The sequence below is a fragment of the Urtica dioica genome, chromosome 9 (assembly GCF_054948205.1).
Source record: "Urtica dioica subsp. dioica isolate 48M chromosome 9, U.dioica_male_clone48M_v1_H2, whole genome shotgun sequence".
In the NCBI taxonomy this organism is placed as follows: domain Eukaryota; kingdom Viridiplantae; phylum Streptophyta; class Magnoliopsida; order Rosales; family Urticaceae; genus Urtica; species Urtica dioica.
Genome location: NC_142764.1, coordinates 19130712 through 19148077, shown reverse-complemented (window position 1 = coordinate 19148077; position 17366 = coordinate 19130712). Strand labels below are relative to the sequence as shown.

At 35.2% G+C, this 17366-nt stretch overlaps 3 protein-coding genes across 8 annotated transcripts; 2 read left to right on the top strand and 1 right to left on the bottom strand.

The window, feature by feature from the left end:
- Positions 1-1744: 1744 nt before the first annotated feature.
- On the top strand, positions 1745-4424 carry LOC149385534 (Phosphoglycerate mutase family protein). Of its 2 annotated transcripts, XR_016301173.1 has the most exons (6): positions 1745-2123; positions 2222-2321; positions 2406-2585; positions 3012-3129; positions 3811-3963; positions 4039-4424. XR_016301173.1 is itself a non-coding variant. In XM_089625024.1 (5 exons), exons 1-5 carry the CDS (start codon positions 1889-1891, stop codon positions 3871-3873), a joined length of 696 nt encoding a protein of 231 aa, XP_089481150.1. In that variant the 5' UTR covers positions 1747-1888; the 3' UTR covers positions 3874-4424. The 2 variants fall into 2 exon arrangements, 1 of the variants encoding a protein (XP_089481150.1); XM_089625024.1 differs by having other exon boundaries at positions 1747-2123; positions 3811-4424.
- Positions 4425-5042: 618 nt separating this feature from the next.
- On the top strand, positions 5043-10621 carry LOC149385533 (alpha/beta-Hydrolases superfamily protein). 4 transcript variants are annotated; one of them, XM_089625017.1, is made up of 14 exons: positions 5043-5246; positions 5628-5769; positions 6324-6405; positions 6543-6649; positions 6747-6873; positions 6958-7052; positions 7211-7334; positions 7959-8039; positions 8335-8433; positions 8516-8701; positions 9034-9168; positions 9258-9314; positions 9504-9641; positions 10056-10621. In XM_089625017.1, the coding sequence occupies exons 2-14, from the start codon at positions 5729-5731 to the stop codon at positions 10248-10250; spliced, it is 1467 nt and encodes a 488-aa protein (XP_089481143.1). In that variant the 5' UTR covers positions 5043-5246; positions 5628-5728; the 3' UTR covers positions 10251-10621. The 4 variants fall into 4 exon arrangements, with proteins under 4 accessions (XP_089481143.1, XP_089481141.1, XP_089481142.1 ...); XM_089625015.1 differs by having other exon boundaries at positions 5480-5769; XM_089625016.1 differs by having other exon boundaries at positions 5043-5374; positions 5480-5769.
- A 640-nt stretch (positions 10622-11261) lies between these two features.
- On the bottom strand, positions 11262-14461 carry LOC149385532 (myb family transcription factor PHL7-like). 2 transcript variants are annotated; one of them, XM_089625022.1, is made up of 7 exons: positions 14206-14461; positions 13038-13265; positions 12762-12838; positions 12626-12668; positions 12485-12542; positions 12236-12305; positions 11262-11915 (listed from the first exon to the last, which is right to left on the bottom strand). In XM_089625022.1, exons 2-7 carry the CDS (start codon positions 13252-13254, stop codon positions 11520-11522), a joined length of 861 nt encoding a protein of 286 aa, XP_089481148.1. In that variant the 5' UTR covers positions 13255-13265; positions 14206-14461; the 3' UTR covers positions 11262-11519. The 2 variants fall into 2 exon arrangements, with proteins under 2 accessions (XP_089481148.1, XP_089481149.1); XM_089625023.1 differs by having other exon boundaries at positions 12485-12533.
- Positions 14462-17366: the final 2905 nt, after the last annotated feature.

The following is a 17366-nucleotide window of genomic DNA, read 5'->3' as shown; positions in this document are numbered from 1 at the left end:
AAAGCTTCAAAATAATGTATCATTCATTTATAGAGATCAGAACATAAAAGATATTGTAAATGATTCCCTGACCTTTGCATAGGAGTAGAGGAATATGTACCACAGAAAGAAAAAAAAAACTCCAGCCAAATTCAAATACAAGAACAAAATTAGAAATCCTGTAAAATGTATGTGATTTATTTGCTGATTTTTATTTGTGTGTTTGCTTATTTGTGGGGTATTTTTGTTTGTTAAATTTTACTTGTATGTTTGTTGATGCTTGGTTTTGTGTTTGACGGTGTAATTTTTTTTTTCCGATGACAGTTGAGTTTGAGGGTTTCTCTCTTGTAAAATTAAGTTTTTTGAGAATGGATGACGGTGCTCATTGGCCTGAAGATGACGATACATTTTTCATTGATCTTTGTTACGAAGAGGTTAAACAGCATATTGGGATTTGTCTCAATTGAATAAAAGAAATTGGATGAAAATTGAGTAGGAGATAATAGTTAAATTTGGTAAGGCATATAGGTAAAACCGTCTCAAGTGAAAGTGGCACCGACTTAAAAGTGCGATTAAGATCTTCCAAGGACTACCGAAGCCACTCGGTTTAGATGGGATACAGAAACAAATACGGTGACCAATGATGATGAAGTTTGGGAAACACATATTATGGTAGTAACTATTTATTGACTTTTTTTATTAAAAAAAAAAACTTTTTATTGGCTATTTCATATATGTTTTGTCATATTTACCGTCTATTCTATATTTTGCAGAATCACGATGTAAAATGGTTTAAGAGAAATGGATTGGCCCACAACGATAAACTTAAAGAGATATTTGCTGGTAAGTCAGTTACCGGTGCATTGACGATGAGACCACTCGAGGTAGCCGCCGTCAGTAAACCTGCGGCACCTGCTCGGGTAATGGAAATGGTCTTGTGTGTATCGACTGCGGGAAGTACACCTAAAGTAGATGAGGTTGGGGTCATCTGATGAGGTCCTAGAGTCACCTAATGTTTGCAAACGAAGACCCTTTGTTTACAAGATGGAATCAATATGTTATTATTGAGGATATTGAAGGTGGATGCTCTGAAACAGTCAGAGGTCAAGGTGCGTTAGAAGTTGGTGGACCGCTATACACCGACGCAATTATTCAAGCTCGACGTTTACATACGGAATTTAGAGATTTTATTGCTCACGACACATGGAGTGATTATGTATGATGTAAGTAAATAATTGTATATAATTTAGACTATAATGTCATATATATTTATGTTTTGTGTAATTATATTTATATTATTGATGTTTCTAAAAATATATTTTTTGAGTTAAATAACAAATTCATGTATCAAACAGTTTTTTTTCTCAATAAAAAAATGAATCTATACAAAAATTATTTGAATACAATTGCACAAATTTATTACGCTACAACTATAAAAAGCAAAAAATAAAAAATTGTTTAAATTAACTAAAAAAACTTGCAAGTACATTTTTATCTAAAAAATTGACCAAAAATCCAATTTAACATATTTTTAATGTAAAAGTCTCCAATATTTTTATTAATTTCGAGGTCTCTAATATAAAATTTCTCTTCTTTCTCATCTCATCTCATCTCAAATTCAATCCGTACAATATTCTTTTGTTTTATTTAAGAATACGTAAATTCATAAGTTAATTAAGCACTGATTAGTAGAGGATTAAGAGTTTCGCGGGAGCTCATTGTGTCGTTTTGTAGTGCAACGAACTGTCGTCCGCGGTGTCTTCGTCCTCACCTCTTCGGATTAGTATCCTCACTGTCACTCGCTTCTCTTAACTTTGTCTCTCTACTGAAGACTCTCTCTCTCTCTCCCTCTCTCTCTCTCTCTCTCTCTCTCTCTCACTCTCTCTCTCCCTTGTAATAAAAGTCGAGTATGAATGTGATACAGCTAAACCAGACATTTTTTAAGCCTCAGATATCGACGAAACCCTCGGTTCGTCGCCGGAGATTCAGAGGCTTGAGTAACAGGTCGGGTCTGGTAATCGACCAAGGCCAGTCTGTTTCCAAAGAAGATGACAAAGCTCCGTCATCTCCGATTGAACCGGTTTCTCGCCGGCTAATTCTTCTTCGTCACGCCAAGAGCTCCTTCAAGGACCGTTCGCTTCGAGGTCTTTGTTTTCTTTATTAGTCTGTTCTGAATTGGCCGTGAGGCTGCAATGAATGACGATGGAGTTTGTGTTTTTTTTTTTCCTTCGAATTTTGGCAGATCATGACAGGCCTCTGAGCAAAACAGGAAAAACTGATGCAATCAAAGTCGCACATAAGTTACAAGAACTTGATTGGATTCCGCAGCTTATTCTCTCAAGGTGAGCTGTGATTAATCAACCAAGTTTTAATCGGCTATGAAAATTCAGATTAGATATTCAGTTTATGTTTGTGTGTGTGTGTAGTGATGCGCTGAGAACGAAGGAGACGCTTAAGTTAATGCAGGAAGAAGTGCAAGGATTCTCGAAGGCCGATGTGCGATTCATTTCGAGCTTCTATTCAATTGCAGCAATGGATGGACAGACTGCCGAGCATATTCAGAATGTTATCTGCAGATATTCGAGCGACGATATTGTAACTATAATGTGAGTTTATCTGGTCAAAAAATGAGCTTTTTCTTTTTCTTTTTCGTGTTAGCTGTTTAATCAGCCCAAATTAGAGCACAGTTGGTGGGAGCTGAAATGGAATGGAATTGATTTTGGTGCATGAATACCAACAGTTTGCTGGTTTTTCCATCTATTGTTGTTTTTGTTCCGATTTGAAATTGGAATGTTTTGGAACCAATGATTAGAGATACGGAAGCCTATTCAATATCTTTAATTGATATATGACATGAAAAACAGTTCCTGATATAATCTTTGCGATTCTCATGATAAATCCTACTCTTTCGGATCGCTTTTAACTTCTTTGTTTCCTGATCACATCTCAGCTCGAAGACTTTTCTTGTGGTACTGTTATGGTACCTACAAAATGAGAAAGAACAGTTTGATAATCATGGCATGAATTTGCAGGTGTATGGGACATAATAGGGGTTGGGAAGAAGCAGCCTCGTTTCTTACAGGTTCGTCCATAGAATTGAAGACATGCAATGCTGCGTTGCTAGAAACTGCGGGGACATCTTGGACTGAGGTTGGTTTTGCTTATAGATTACGAGTTGTAGAAAGTTGCATAGTCCTCTTTGCTCCGCTACATTTTCCTTTTTTTTTTTATCATGTTATAATACGTCAAACATGTATATAGTAGGTTCGGCAGGATTTTGATTATGGAGTTCTGGTGGCTAATGAAGGAAAGAGTCCAAAACACTCTTTCCTTAAGAAAATAATATGGACCATATGCTTTTATAATTATAGTGCTTTCCCATTTATAAACGAACTCTTTAGATGGATCATGGAGGATTTCTCAACTCTGATTCTTATGACTGTAAAGTGTGGTTCGGCTCATGATACACGGGTTTTGGGCTCTATCTTCGTTGCCTATTTGATCAATCTAAATGTTGTGTTATTCTAATATAATGTGAAATCAAGGTCGATATTGATTCTTGTTCATAGATTATCACCTTTGCTATTTGCAACTACGTGTGGAGCACAGATTTATATGAGTGAAGCTCTGAGAACAATACCTACCAGGGTTTATAAGAGTTTATACAGTAGGGTTAGGTTGTCTTATCAATTTTTAGGTCACTAATTCTCTCCGCTGAATAATTTACATGTTATCGTTAAGAAACATAGATTATTGCAACGAATCTTTCTCGTATTGTGTTGAGTATCATAATTTGTGGTTTTTCTGATAACCCAATATTCCAACTTGCAGGCATTTAGTTTGGCAGGACTTGGTGGTTGGAAATTGCAAGGCATAGTAACGCCAAATAGCTAGTTTTTGAAGTTTTGAACACTGACACTAGCAATAAAATGAGCTCTTTAGGACATCTCAAAGCATCAGAAATCCGATCTACGCTTAGCATCGGTACATTTACAAATCTCCCCGTTGCAAAACAATTCTGGAATTAGTCAAGCTGAGGAAAAATAGTCTCATGTTCAGGTTTCTCTACCTATCTCTGCGTACTTAATGATGGGAGGTTGGATAATCTTTTGGGTCTCTAAACATTCATCGGCATTTTTCGGGCGGTGAATTACTCCAACTCGAAATTGTTGAAGATCTGCAAGGCTGAAAGTGCAAGATTTGGTACTCTATTGATTTTTTAAGACGCAGAGAGATAAATTTCCACATTTAGTACAAGACTGGGGTGATGAAAAAAAAAAAAAATACAATATACAGCAAATTTCGTTTCCCTATGATAGATCTACATGTTGAGCACAAGAAAAAGAAAAAGATCTACATGAGTATTTTTGGCATTACTTTGAAAACCATTTTAGATATTATAGAAATTTGTCCTATTTTTATATAAGCACTTACAATGAGAACAATTTGGTGGTCCTAGTAGATTTGAGATAATAGCTTTCACCTAACTATCAGGCACTCAAAGTAATTGCATATCTAATAAATCAATACAACTTTTTTATTTTGTAACCATAAAATAGGTTTAGAGGTCGAGTCAGAAGTTGTGTAGTAGTGTCTATTATCGTGATAAAGTACTATCCACGCAACATGCCAATTGGATAAGCCAGGGTTAGGTTAGACTTGAAAGTTGAAACCTTCCAGTTTATTCCTCATTGTCCTTGTCAATATTACCTTTGTCACCACGTTACTATTATTTATTTTTTTTTTCCCCTTCATTCGCCTATCATTGATGGCCTAAAAAGCGCATTCACAGCTGGACTAGGCCCAGAAAAGGCCCAGGAATCAGTCACCTGTGGATTTAGTTAGTTTAGCCTTCCAAAATATAAACAAATATATTATCACATTAGAAAAATTAAAAGAAGAAAAATGTGCTTTGGAAATTGCACAGGTATTGGATAAAAATAAGAAGGAAAAAAAAGAAGGAAAAAAAGGGAAAAAGAGACGACAAGTGGGCTTGTTTTGTGACGCAATAAATAATGTGTTAAATGCAAAGTTGCTTGGCGTGAGAGTGTAGCTGAGCTGTGGCACTGGCTGTGGTTCTCTTTTTAGTTTTTACTAGTCTTTATTTTCCTCCACTCACATTTCTCTCTCTGTGTACGGACGAGAAATAGAAAGGAAGGAAGGAAAAAAGAAAACCCAACTGAAATATGACTTTTTGAGCTTTGCTCAGAAATGTCACATTTTGGCTGGTCTTCGGTGAAATTTCTGCTTTAATTACACTTCACTGGGTACGACTTTTCTCCTTTTTCTTCTTCTTCTTCTTCTACTTTTCGAGGGTTTGAGAGAGGGAGAAGGAGAGAGAGAGAGACTTGAATGCCTGGCGTGAGAGAGAGTTGTTGGAGATCTGGAAATTTAGGTTCTTCTGTCGTGTCTCTGTGAAGATCTCTTGCTCCTGATACTTCGTTTGTGGAAAGGCATAGACCTCAAATTTCGGTGCACTTTTTTTGTTGTTTTTGTAAAGGTTGGTAGCTTTTAGCGTCGGAACTTTTCAGTGTATTGGATCTCGCTGGGGGAGGAACGACCTTTTTCTTCATTTTGTTGTCTTGCGGTGTGGTAAATCAATCTCAAGCTCGAAGTTCAAAGCGCGAGTTCTTGTTGGAAATTTGCAGGAGAGGAGTTTTGAAGCTTCTAAAAGAAATGGAGGAGAATTGAGGTCGAAAGTAGATTTTTAAGCTTTTTGTTCTTTCATGAGACAAGGTTCGGAAGAGAAATGATCGACCAGTTCATCAATTTTGTGATTCGACCTCCCAGGTATTCGACTTTCATTTCGCACTCTCGTTTTACTCTTAGCGATTACCGGTCATTCGAGAATAGCGGATGTGAAATTAGCTTGGACTTTGGGTCAAATCTCTAACGTGCCTTTGACTCTTTTTTTTTTTCTTTTCTTTTATATTCTTTTGGAGCTCGATAAAATTCTTTTGAGAGTTGGCACAACTACCTTTGATAGAGGCCGGGGAGTTTAGCTTGCTTATTATTGGGTTTGCAATGGGCGGAAAGTGAATATATATATTTTAATAGAGGCCGGGGAGTTTAGCTTGCTTATTATTGGGTTTGCAATGGGCGGAAAGTGAATATATGTATGTGTCAAGAAGAAGATATATAAAGAAAGCGACCATCCTAGTATTTGTCGAATTTAAAGATAAAATTATGTTTATGATATCGTCTTATTAGTTCATTAATGCACTTAAGATGACGTGTTTTTTCCAACTCTCTAAAATCCCTTGTCATTGTCCAAGTTATTGATTTATTTTTGGTAATTACCACTTGGTTTGAAAACTCATTCTGGGCTTTTAAATACATAACAGAGCTGATTATAACCCGGATCAGTATCTATGGGAAAAGGAATTTACTCTCGCGGGAAGAGCATACCAACGACAAGATTTGGAGGCAAGTATGGACACAAGTTACCAGTGCCGTTTTTTCAAACCTTTTCTTGTCGATTTTGCTGATTTATGATGACGTGGATATGGATGATAGATCCTGAGCTTCGCGGATTATTTATTAATTTGTTTCTATATTTGCAGCTCAGGAATACACGGGGACATGTGTTGCGTTGCAGTCATTATATGCCCTCGACTCTTCCTGAAGAAGATTCTCAGCTCCCTTGTGTTATATATTGCCATGGGAACAGGTTGGGACAGTCATTAGAAGACTTTTTCACAGAAAAAAGATAACCCTTGATATTGTTTACTGAATGTTCATTTATTTACATGTGCCACAATTTTCAGTGGATGCAGAGCGGATGCAAATGAAGCTGCCGTAATTCTCTTGCCGTCAAATATCACTGTTTTCACTCTAGATTTTTCGGGTTCAGGCTTATCTGATGGCGATTATGTCAGTCTGGGTTGGCACGAGGTACTGATCTTGATATCCATTTTCTTTCTCGCTTACCTTTGTCCCGTGTCTTTGTGATTCCTAAGTTTTCATTTTTCTGTACAGAAAGATGACCTAAAAGTAGTTGTTTCACATTTAAGAAGCAACAAACAAATTTCACGTATCGGTCTCTGGGGACGATCCATGGGAGCAGTGACTTGGTATTTGATTTTGTATTAGCAGCATATCATTTTTATTACTTCATAAGTTTACGGGGGGGTTTTTTTTTTCCTTCCTTTTTATTCTCTTGCCAGTTTTTTTACATCAATAATTTTTTCGTTCAGCTTTTGGGATGCTAATCCTAATTCTTGTGATGCAGCCTGCTTTATGGGGCAGAAGATCCTTCAATTGCTGGAATGGTGTTAGATAGTGCCTTTTCAAACTTGTATGGTCTAATGATGGAACTTGTGGATGTTTACAAAATTCGGCTACCTAAATTCACAGTAAATTTTCTATAATCCATCTTTCCTCTTAGTTCAGATTTTGAACCGTGAAGAAAGTACTATATGGAAATTTAACTGTTTAATGTAGCAAAGGAGTGTATATGTAACTTATAGTGGAGATGTTGAAAATATAAAGAATTATAATCAAAACAGGGATGGAAATAGACAGACCTTAGGGATAAAGAACTGAGATCTTCGGCCATAGTTGTTGCAGCGAAAGCTAAATAGCGAACCCAGATGAAAAATATTAAATTTAAAATTCATGCTTAAAGCTTTTATTCCGATTTAAAAAATTTCGATTATAAAAATTAAGGATAGAATCATAATGAAATATTCAAATAAATTGCTAAATCATCAAAATTGGTTATTTTACTAAAAATCTTAAAACAGAGGCTACTTTACAATTCCAATGTTTCAAGCGACTTAATCGATGTAATATTCATACCTAATTATCTCCTGCATTAAGAGTTGGATATTTTATTCAAAATTTGTTCAAACTATTGCAATCTTTTTGTAATCGTGTTTTTCCTTATGATATATATATATTTTTTTGTTTCATTAATGATCTCTTTCTACTTAATAATGCTTATTTATACAACTTAATTATCTATTTTTTATAAACAGGTTAAAATGGCTGTGCAATACATGCGCAGGGTAATTGAGAAGAGGGCAAAGTTCGATATTATGCGTCTTAATTGCTTGCAGGTTTGCCTATACAAAGCTTTGAGTTTTATATATTTTCAGTTACTTAAATTTCTGTAGAATTCACCTAATAGTATTGGTCTAGTGGTCAGGTCCTTGGAATATTTCCAAGAGGTCCTGGGTTCAAGCCCCCTCTAAGGTTTTAACCTAGCAATTGCTAGTGTTTCTGATTCCCTAAATGTTGTGGGTCAGAGAGGACTTAGTGACTAAAACCTGTAGAATTCAGCTTTAAACTTTGACTTGAAATCGATCGATAATTGGCGCTATAATATCATTTTGCATCTTTGGTGACTGGCAGGTTGCGCCCAATTCATTCATTCCTTCTTTATTTGGACATGCTAAGGATGACAAATTTATCAATCCCCGCCATTCTGAAGTCATATATAATGCTTATGCGGTAAAACCTCAGTTTAAACCCTTGTATTTCTACCAAAGTAATGCTCTTTTGAAGTCGATTTCATTAAGCTTATTCTGGGCAGGGAGATAAGAACGCGTTATACTTCGATGGTGATCATAACTCTTCTAGGCCGCAATTCTACTATGACTCAGTATCCATTTTCTTCTTTAATGTTCTTCACCCTCCACAAATTCCTTCTATTAATTCATGTAAGCTGGAGAAGTATTATGACTTGGGAGATTTGAAGGTTGGTGCGGGAATGGATGAGGTAATATCCCATTTTTTTCGTTGTCTATAAGAATTTACGTTGTCATGCTATTAGCGTCTTTTATTCATATTGATAGCTAAGAAATACATGGAAAGTGTGAGTGATGGTCTAAGGTAGCTGAATTTTGAACTTTGAAACCTACAAGAACAATAGAAACTTTATTATGATTCTTTGTTTAATCCTTCTAGTCCATGTACCATCACAGAGTTCATCATATACGTATACATACTGTGAATAATCATGTCCCTGTTGTACTAGTCCTATCCTATGTAATGCTCATTTTTCCTACCACCGTTTGGGTTTACGCAAGTTTGTCTTACCTTCACATACAGGGTTTGATATACGAGATAATTACTGGTGTTCACTCTGCTAGTACGGAAGCAGCAAGTACATCTTCAGTTCCTCCTGTTGTTTCAACAACAAAATCAGTGGACCAACTGCTTTCCGATTTTGCCCCTGTTGCTGCGGTATGGTTCTGATTAATTGCTTCTTAATGCCATTTAAGTCACTTAATGCTGACTTGTGTGCTTCCTTTTTTCTCTCTATTATTATACAGGAGGCTATGCTTGATGAAATCAACGAATTTAGCAAGCTTGAATCATTACATTTGCAGGTATATTATATTAAACCCTTCCAAATTCATACATCTCTTGAATGCACTTGAAACTTGGTGGCTTATGACATAGCAAAAATATGGCTACTTGGTTTATCAACTTCTTGAGCGTAGGGGTCGTATTATATATATTGCTTCCCCAAAAAAAATATCTCTTCCCGCAAAAATATGACTGGAAATGTTATGCAGGATAAGTCAAACAACCATAACGAAGAATGTTGCTCTTATACAAGCTCGAACAGAGAGAGTTGGGGAAGATGCTCGTCTTTGGGAGGCAGTGAGGAAGAATCATCAGCAGATTGCACAAACGCAGACAATGGTGATCAGGTCTGCCATTTTTTTTTTCCGTCTGAGATATCATTGCTCATCAAGCTCTTTCAATTAAACATAAGAATTCAAACTAGTTATTCAGATAAGATATTCAAATGGTTTCATTAGAACATAACATTTAAATTAGTGTTTGGAGTTATAGGGAACAACCTTGATAGTCTTTAATCGGGGGATATTGACAGTTTATGACTTTATATATAAGACTCGGGTCAACTAAATTGGCAGTTAATAATGAAAGGTTTGGGAATGGTGCCCCACTTATATTCAACCCGATTTTCGTCATAAATGATGTTTGATGAAGTAAACAAGCACCCAAAGTGTATCCTATTCCCTTTTTTACCTTTGTATCTTTTGGATATAGATTTCTCTTTTCTGATTTTTGCTTTTGGCACCATCATAAATGTAATGTAGAAGACTGTGAAGGTGTTTGGAACACCTCTTCGGAACACGAAGTCTAACTCCGAACCGCCAAAAGAGGACCCAAAGAAGAAGAAAGTGGCAAAGAAGCCCAAAAGTGAAAAACTTGAGAAGTTGGAGGCTTTCAGTAGACGAATACGTCAGTCCATTCTAAAGCGAATAAGCCACCGGAAACACCAGTCTTCGTAGCTGAAAGTTTGAACCTACTAATGTCTGCGTTTTACCACATCTTAGTGTACACATTTTGGTATTAGTTCGACTTGAAAATCTTGACTAGTGGTTCGCTTTTCCGGTTATCACTGTAGGAGCTTGGATTTCGATAATAGGTCATCTCTGTCTGTCTCTCTTTCTCTAGTTTCAACCAAAAATAGCTAGGTGTTGTGGTATATCTGATCACAGAAAAGTTGTTGGAAGTAGTTCAGCTGGATTGTACAATTTGCTTGTATTTAGATTCAATGTAACGTGGTGGAGTGGAATGTGGGATCATTGTTGAATTAACTACACAATGCTAATCAACTACATGTATAGCTTGCATATCTAGAGTTTTACTTTACCTTGCATTTCGATATTTCTTTTCTTCTGTTTTTTTCTTCGATCCAGAAAAAAACATTATTGTAGATATGATAGCCGTTGATAAGTTGTCTGCACAATTTACGAATAATGGTAACCATAATTAAAGAGCCGATTCAATGATGAGACCAAATCCTTGTGTTTTGGTCAAAGAAACTATTGTCGGGTCCAAAAGCATAAACTTGCCTCTTTTTTCTTCTTCTTTAAAGAAAAGCCAATCTCGTCATGATCCATTTCCAACACCGTCTTAGAATAGTCAAGCCAAAATTAAAAGCTATTCTAATTGTAGTAGTTCATCACAAATAGCATTTTTGTTCCATTTGCCACCTAGGTTTTTTAAGCTACAACTTTTTTAAGCAACATTGCTCTTTAGTGGTGAGCCAATATCCATCTCTTTGCTTGAATATTAATCATATATATATATATATATATATATATATATATATATATATATATATTTTACAACATTTTATTCCATTTTCATTTATTGAAAAAAGAGTAGAGCCCATTAGTTTTGTTTAGATTTGCTCTATGAAGCAAATAGTCAAATGTTGAAACAATGGTGGAGCAAATAACTTCAACTTTGTATAATTTACTAACAAATCCTCAAACAACCATTAAAGATGCTCGTAATAAAACTAGGATGTCTGATTTAGTACAGAACAATAAGGCGTATATCTAGTAGTTTTCAATTCAAACACACAACTCCATCTCAATTAGGTAGAGCAACTATTCACTGAGTTGTCCTGTCCACAATACATTTATGCCCTCCAATTATACTAAAATTAAAACCCATGTTGTTGCTCTTATAATGATTGAACCTACTCATCTCAACGTCTCTATAATTAACATTCATCTCCTAATAGTAAATGAAAAAAAAAAGTGGAGTCACAGATCGCAGCTCGTGATATGAGCGTTGTACGCGGAGTGCGATTGCGGGTAAGAAGAAGAGGTCACGCTCGACTCCAATATCGGGTGAGTCAGCACCAAGTCTTGGCGCTGCTTCTTGGCGGGCCTCTCGCTCTCGGAGCTGACGTGGCAGGCCGAGTCCGGGGTCGAGGGCTCGTGGTGGGACTCGGAGAAAGACTCGTCGGCTCGTTCTGTGGCGGCGGTCTTGTCGAGGAGAGGAGACTCGGAGGTCGGCGCAGGGGTCGCCGGGTCCACTTTCTCGGCTTCTGGGCCGGGCCCGTCTGAGAGAACCCCGCTTAGTCTTTGCTGCTCTTCGATGATCTTCTTCAAGTACTTTCCCTGGGCTTCAATGCGTAGCTGTAGTTGTCTCTGGACCTGTTTTTTGTACACAAACCAACCCCGGGCATTGTGAATAAAGATAATGATATAACCTGTTTGGATTCAGCTAATTAAATTAGGGTCCAGTGGCTATCTAGCCATATGAAATGTTCAAAATTGCTAAGTAGCCAGAGTAAATTTCTAACAAATACATGTAAATAACATTGGTTACATCATATTTTTAACTATTTACGGAATATTTATGGCTATTTACGAAAAATTTACAAAACGTTGGCTAAAATGCAAATGCTTATGTTTTTGTGGCTTGTATCGCTAAATATTTGATTAAATTATGCATTTAGGAATGCTAAGAGAACCTCTAATTGCTCGTGTAGCCGCTTCTGCACCTCCATTTGCAGCTTCAGTGCTTCAGTAATTTGCAAGCCACTGCAAAAAAACAAAACAAAAAAAAAAGAGATTTACACAGTTCCGGTGAGGAAGAAATAAACCAGCAAGAAAGTTTCGTAAAAATTCGTGACTTTCTGTTCTAATCTGAATCGTTAATCTTGTTTCAAGAAATGAAAAGAAGAAAATAAACTGATGTCTACAATTACAGCTATACTTACGATGACCCGTCCAAATTGGAAAGCTCGTCTCCCACGTCTTTCTTGTCAGCTTTTATTCCTTACATCAACAGACAAAAGATATTAAGACATTTGTTTGAGATTACCCTAAAAAAAAAAAACAATTATAACGGATGCACCTACCATCAGATGTTGGATCAGGTATGTATTTTGCAAGCCGATATTTCTGGATGCATCAAAACATGGATAGACAAGGTTAATGAACAATATTTAAATTTATATAGTACAGTACTCTTGACATTATTCAACCATTTTATACCTGTAAATGACTTTTGACATGATAAATTGTTAAGCCTTGTACACCCATTACTCTGAGAACACCTTTGGGAGTAGCCCCTGTAGAGAAGAAGTAAAAAAGAAGTTGCATAAAACTGAAAAATCAAACTGCTTATAAACATTAAGAATAGACATTAATTACAAATCAATGTCGATGATCATTTATTTAGGAATTTATCCCAAACTGCTGGGGAAGCAACACAAGGAAACAAGAGCTCTGATGCAACGAATACCGAAAAAAAATAATTCAGAGGCTTACGATCTGGTCCGCCAAGTTGTCCCACGGCATCAACAAAGCGTTCATGAAGCTCGTTTGTCCATCGCAACCTTTGTTTCGAGGCAAGACTAGGGTTGTTCGAATGATTTCCTCCGTCCATGGAGTCTATTGCGTTTGCACCACTATCTATATACTGACCATGCCCAGATGAATTGTTCCACGAAAAATTTGAACTAGGAACGCCCTTTGGTTGATACATTTGTCATTTATCTAACAAACAAACAAAAAAAAGAACATAAAGCTGTTACCTTTACAATACAATTATGTGCTGGTGGTAAGGAAAATTAAATACATTATTATCATTCACTGTCTAATGCTATTATATCAAACTAAATCACCAATTATGCATAAGTACAGCTACAATAGCCTGAAAAATATGGGGTCTTTGAGTCTAGCACCAATGAGGCTTTCATTGTAAACGAGTAGAAGTATTTTCCTAGAAGATTAAGGAGAAATTATATTGATACAAAGAGGTTTATACCCAAATTCGCACTTCTGTGTCAACCTAATTTGCCAAACCTTCTTAAAGGCCCAACTATCAGCAATCAATCACTGAGCCACATATATAACAACCACAATACAAAATTTACACACAAAAAAAAAAAAAAAAAATCGCGAACATGTTTGCACAAAAAACGGTGTATAAATAAAGTCCTGATTCCAGACCATAAAGCATAATAAACATTCGTTGTCGTTTTTAGAAATGATCTGATATAAAGCCATCATAGATTCTAAAACTTCAACAAACAATAATTACCTCTCCAATATTCTCGCACCTCTGAGAAAGAGAGACACAATCAGAAATGGATTTTTGTTTCTGTTTTTTTCGTTTATTCTTCTACGAGAAGTATGAATGTTGACATAAATAAAGCCGGCTCTGATACGTGATGAATCAACAATTCATACTATACTAACGATCACACAGCAATTAAGGTTCCGAAACTAAATAACCAACACATCTCCGATGAAAATACTCACCGATTTTCCCAATCATGATACCGGGAAAACAGATTTTTATAGGTCATTACTAACAACAACAAAAAAAAGTAAGAGCGACGCACAAAAAAACAAACTTAATTTGACCTCCAAGCTCTATCCCACATAGAGCTCGATTTCCTTTAAAAAAAAAAATCAAAGACTATAAACATACCCGGATCTGCAAAAGTCGCGAAGACGATACAAGAAATCCTCGCTCCCTCCTATTTCGGACACTGCTTCGTTTTTTTATCTCTCTCTCTCTCTCTCCACTTTTTGTATCTTTTTTTGTTTTAGAGGTGAAAACAAAATAAGGGGAAAAAAAAACAAAAGAGTTCTCTTGATGGAAAATGAGCAACGCAGTAATTAGTCCAAAGTCCAAACCAAATCTAATGTATAACGCGTGTGCTTTCTTTCTTATCTCAGAGAGAGAGAGAGAGAGTACTTATTGAATTGATTATTCAAAGGAAAATGGAAAAATAATAAATAGGAAGTGAGACTTTATTTATATATATTTACTTTTTTTTTGTCTCGTATTTATTAGTCATATATATCTACTCATATCTCTCTTTCTGTTCCTGGGGCTGAACCAGAAAATTGTAAGAACCACCAGGTTTTAACACTACTGTCCTATTTGGTCCCCAATTTATTTATTTATTTATCTACCATAAATAAATATGTACGTAAATTAATTAAATGCTTGGTTCGTCATCAATATTGTTCATCCGCTTGGTTGTGTAAGAAAGAATACAACAGATCCATGGTTTGGGTTATTAATCTGAAAAAAATACTATTCGTGATTTAGAGTGTGATTGTGTCTATTTAATTGCAAAAATAAAGAATTGAATTAAAAACTATTGTAATTCTTTTGTAAAGGCTTTAGTCGTCCTATCTTTGGCATGTGCTTAGGTGAAGTTTGTAGGGTAATTAAGACTTGACTGGGGATATTTTGAGGTCCAAAGAAACATTATTAAATTTAATAAATATATTTTTAAGACAGATATATATATATATATATATATATATATATATATGTTTAGTGAAAAAAAAAATATGAATGAAGATTTTGTTTTATTAAAAAAAATACATATTTTTAATCTTTTTGCCATCAAAATAACTTTATTCATGTCCAAGTCCAACCAAACTCCTTTCTTGGTGGCTGAAAAATAAATATATAGTATCTAAAGTGAAAGCTGAAATAATTGCCCAAATTTGCCTTAGGATAGTAGTAGTCACTTCTTTACTAGTTTGTGGACCGATACGCATTGAATTAGAAAATACAATTCGAGCGAGGGATTGATAATAAAAATGGAAAAATATCAATATACATCCATTTAGTTTTTTTTTTTTAAGGATAATATATATATATATATATAGTTGGTGTGATTTTAGCAAAAGTCCAAATACACGCCCCTGGCCCCCTATAAGAGCACGGCCAACTACGAACTGTGTACATTGCATTTGTTGGTACAGTGCATGTATTGTCACTGTACTCTCCAGAAATAGTTAAAAATAAAAATAATAAAATTCCAGTTCAGAATAGAGTCTAGAGAGACAAAAACGCGCCACGTCATACACAAACCGGCCTCGACGGAATCTGCACAATAATATTCCTGTTCCTTGTCTAAAATATTTTATTCCGGTCATTTTGTCACTTTCCTTCCACTTCCTTTGTTTTAGAGACGTACATATTAGCTTCTGGAGTTTTCTTATGACTTTCTATTCTTTTTCTTGTAAATTATAGAAAATATATATACAATTAGAAAAACAAAAAAGTCACGAACTGCCCAAATTTCACCTACTTGTACAGTTGTACTTATTACTTACTATGCTATTTTTTTCATCCGACTATTCATTTTATTAGAATCTATATAGTTGTGAATATATAATCATCACATAGTTTGTAAATGAGAAATTTCCTTTCTAAGATAGGAAATATAAAAAAAAATGTACTTCTTGTAAAATATTTAAAATTTAATTTTTGACCCAAAAAACGAACAAAATTACTCTTTCAAGACATTTAAACTTAATTTTTTTAAAAATAAAAATTATTTTGAACTCTATCATTGCAAAAACATCGAATTTTATCATAATTTATCGGTATTAATTAAAATTAAGGTAAATTGAGAAAATAACGACTCTTTTTTTCAACGACGACTACAAAAAGAATCTTTGTTGCTTTTAAACCAAATTAAATTAAAAAAAATATGATAAATTACGATGACCTTTGAATATCATTGTAATTTATATATCGTAATTTTTTTTATTCAATTTTATTTAAAAGCAATAACGACTCTTTTTATAATCATTGTTGCAAAAAAAAATCGTTGTTTCATCAATTTACGTTAGTTTTGATTATTTCTTATTACTTTTGATAAATTACGATAAAAGTTTAGATCTCTTGAAATGGCATTTTTATCTTTTTTTTGGTCAAAAGTCCATTTTTTTAATATTTTGCAAGTAAGAGGTCCATTCTTGATATTTCATAACTTAGGAGGTCTACATTGTGAAATTTATCTTATAAATTATCATAAATGTCTTCGTTTACGTTTTTCTCATACGTGAAATAAACTATTCTTAATTAAAGAAAATGACATGAAAGCAACGAATCTGGTCCATTATATCGTAAAGGCTAAAGGAAAATTCAAGTATATGTAAGTTTTATTGACTCGAGCTAGCGGGAATCGAGTCTAAATTGTCGGTCAACCTCCTCGCTTGTGCCCTGACCCTAGCCTCGTGCCTCAATCTCTTGCCCTATCTGCCATGGCCTACTTTGTTCATGGTCTCTCAACCCCGCTCTCTTTTGCCTCCTCAACCATGTGCGCCCACAGGGACAAAATCAGGAATGTAATTTAAGGGGGCAACACTTTTTTTTTTTTTTTTTTTTTTAACGAGGCTATAGCTCCTCGTGCCTCAATCTCTAGCCCTGTATGCCACAACCTACTTTGGTCATGGTCTCTCAGCCCCGCTCGCTTTTGCCTCCTCAACCATGCCCACAGGAACGAAGTCATGAATGTAAGTTTACATATATCATAATAAAATATGAATATTATTTTTAATACTTCTTACTCAAATATATTATTTAATTATTAAGTATTCGGCGGCATCTCTATTGATAATCAATATAGTGATATTTGAAATACGTATTTTGGTATCTCAATCCATAACCAATTTCCAAGTAAAATCAGATCATCCATATTTGATATAAGTAACTGCATTTGATTAATCCTCGTTCTCAACCAATGTCAAGCTGTTAAACACAAAACAAAATACGTCACAGTCCAACATTTTTCACCACAGTAATTTTCTTGACCGTTGACACGCCATTGGCATACG